The 1472-nt window shown below is 42.5% G+C and overlaps 1 protein-coding gene across 13 annotated transcripts in view; it reads left to right on the top strand.

The window, feature by feature from the left end:
• The first annotated feature begins 771 nt into the window (after window positions 1–771).
• LOC120065123 (eukaryotic translation initiation factor 4 gamma 3-like) overlaps window positions 772–1472 on the top strand; it is an 86071-nt gene continuing 85370 nt past the window's right edge. For 12 of the 13 annotated variants that reach the window (XM_039015872.1, XM_039015876.1, XM_039015878.1 and 9 more), the window contains exon 1: window positions 772–1354. In XM_039015872.1, the coding sequence (XP_038871800.1) occupies window positions 1191–1354 (164 nt within the window). In that variant the 5' untranslated portion in view covers window positions 772–1190. The remainder of the gene's footprint in view (window positions 1355–1472) is intronic. The other variant, XM_039015879.1, reaches the window with a different exon arrangement.

Genomic DNA, 1472 nt, shown 5'->3' with positions numbered 1-1472 from the left:
CTTTTGTATGCCCATCTTTTTCTATGGCTCGTCTGATGCTTGAAAGGGACTTTTTATAGTTTTTGATCCCAAAACAAATAAAAACTATCCATATATCAAAGCAAAAATAATTCAGTCTTTTTACTTACAAAAAAAAGTATGTCAATTGATGGTTATTAACGACAGATGTCGCTGCACACAAACAATGCAGTACTGAGTACAGTACAATCCACTACAAAGTTTTGACTTCTCGGTCTTTGCCTGTAAATACACCATTATCCTTATGTGTACATATTACAGTACCTGAACCTGATTACATTTGTATACATTATTGAGCGGTTCTTGAGAACGACCCCATAAATATAGCATGGGGCGGCAGGTAGCCTAGTTGTTAGAGCGTTGTAACCAGTAACCGAAAGGTTGCTGGATCGAATCCCCGGTCTGGTAAGGTAAAAATCTGTCGATCTGCTCCTGAACCCACTGTTCCCCGGTAGGCCGTCATTGTAAATAAGAATGTGTTTTTAACTGAATTGCCTCGTTAAAAATTTGAGTTTATTTTACACACACACTTCAAGACAGCCACTGCAGTTAAAATAATAAATACCATGCATTCTTTAAAAATAGCACCAAGCATAGTTATTTATTAGAACAAGAATAATGCAGTGCTCATCAATATAGATGAATGTATGTGCCAGTCAGTAGACTAGATGAGCTTTGGCCACATGAATGCAACAAATTAAGCGTCATTTTCGATCGCTCTAGGTAAGCCGAACATACCCGTAATTGGACGAGAATTGTCGAATCGTCTGTCCTGCCGGACTGGAAGCGGCCGCAACGCCATGTTAACGAAGTCTCTCATCTCCGTGGAAAAATGATTAGCTAGCTATAGAAAAATCAGTTGTTGATAACAAATGTTAAATTATCGAAGGAGGAAAGACACCGGTGACAGTGCTCGAAAGAACTGAACCGGATCTGCAGAGGTCCTGGACGGGCAAGGGAGGCAAACCTCCCACCGTCCCCATGAATAACACCATAGACCCGAACAGCGACTTTCCATGAAAAAAAGATTTTCTGCGTTGCTAATAGCTAGCCCTGTCGGTAAAAGGATTTGCGGCCTGCTTCAATAATATTCAACGCTTGCTAGCTATATTTATGCAAGCTAGATATATTTTGTATCAGTATTTATTAGTGTATTGTTTTGTTTTTTTGCAATGAGTTTGCCGACGAAAATAGTCCCAAAACCCGCCACTGTCGCAGTAAGTGGACCTGGAACTGTCCCGTCTCCATCGAGCCAACTGCGGGCTACCCTGACCTCCGTGTCTTTACCACCGGGAGCCCCAGGTGCTCCTCAGTCGAACGCCGTGCCGCCACCTCAGTATCCTTCATTGGCAAGAATGCCCCTGGCATCTCTTGGTCAGGTATTCGGGGAAAACACATTTAGGTATCAAGCTAGTAACGTTATTGGTTAGAGGTTGGGTGCGGGTGAATGACTG

The sequence above is a fragment of the Salvelinus namaycush genome, chromosome 20 (genome assembly GCF_016432855.1).
Source record: "Salvelinus namaycush isolate Seneca chromosome 20, SaNama_1.0, whole genome shotgun sequence".
NCBI classification, from domain to species: Eukaryota; Metazoa; Chordata; class Actinopteri; order Salmoniformes; family Salmonidae; genus Salvelinus; species Salvelinus namaycush.
This window is presented reverse-complemented; position numbering and strand designations above follow the sequence as displayed.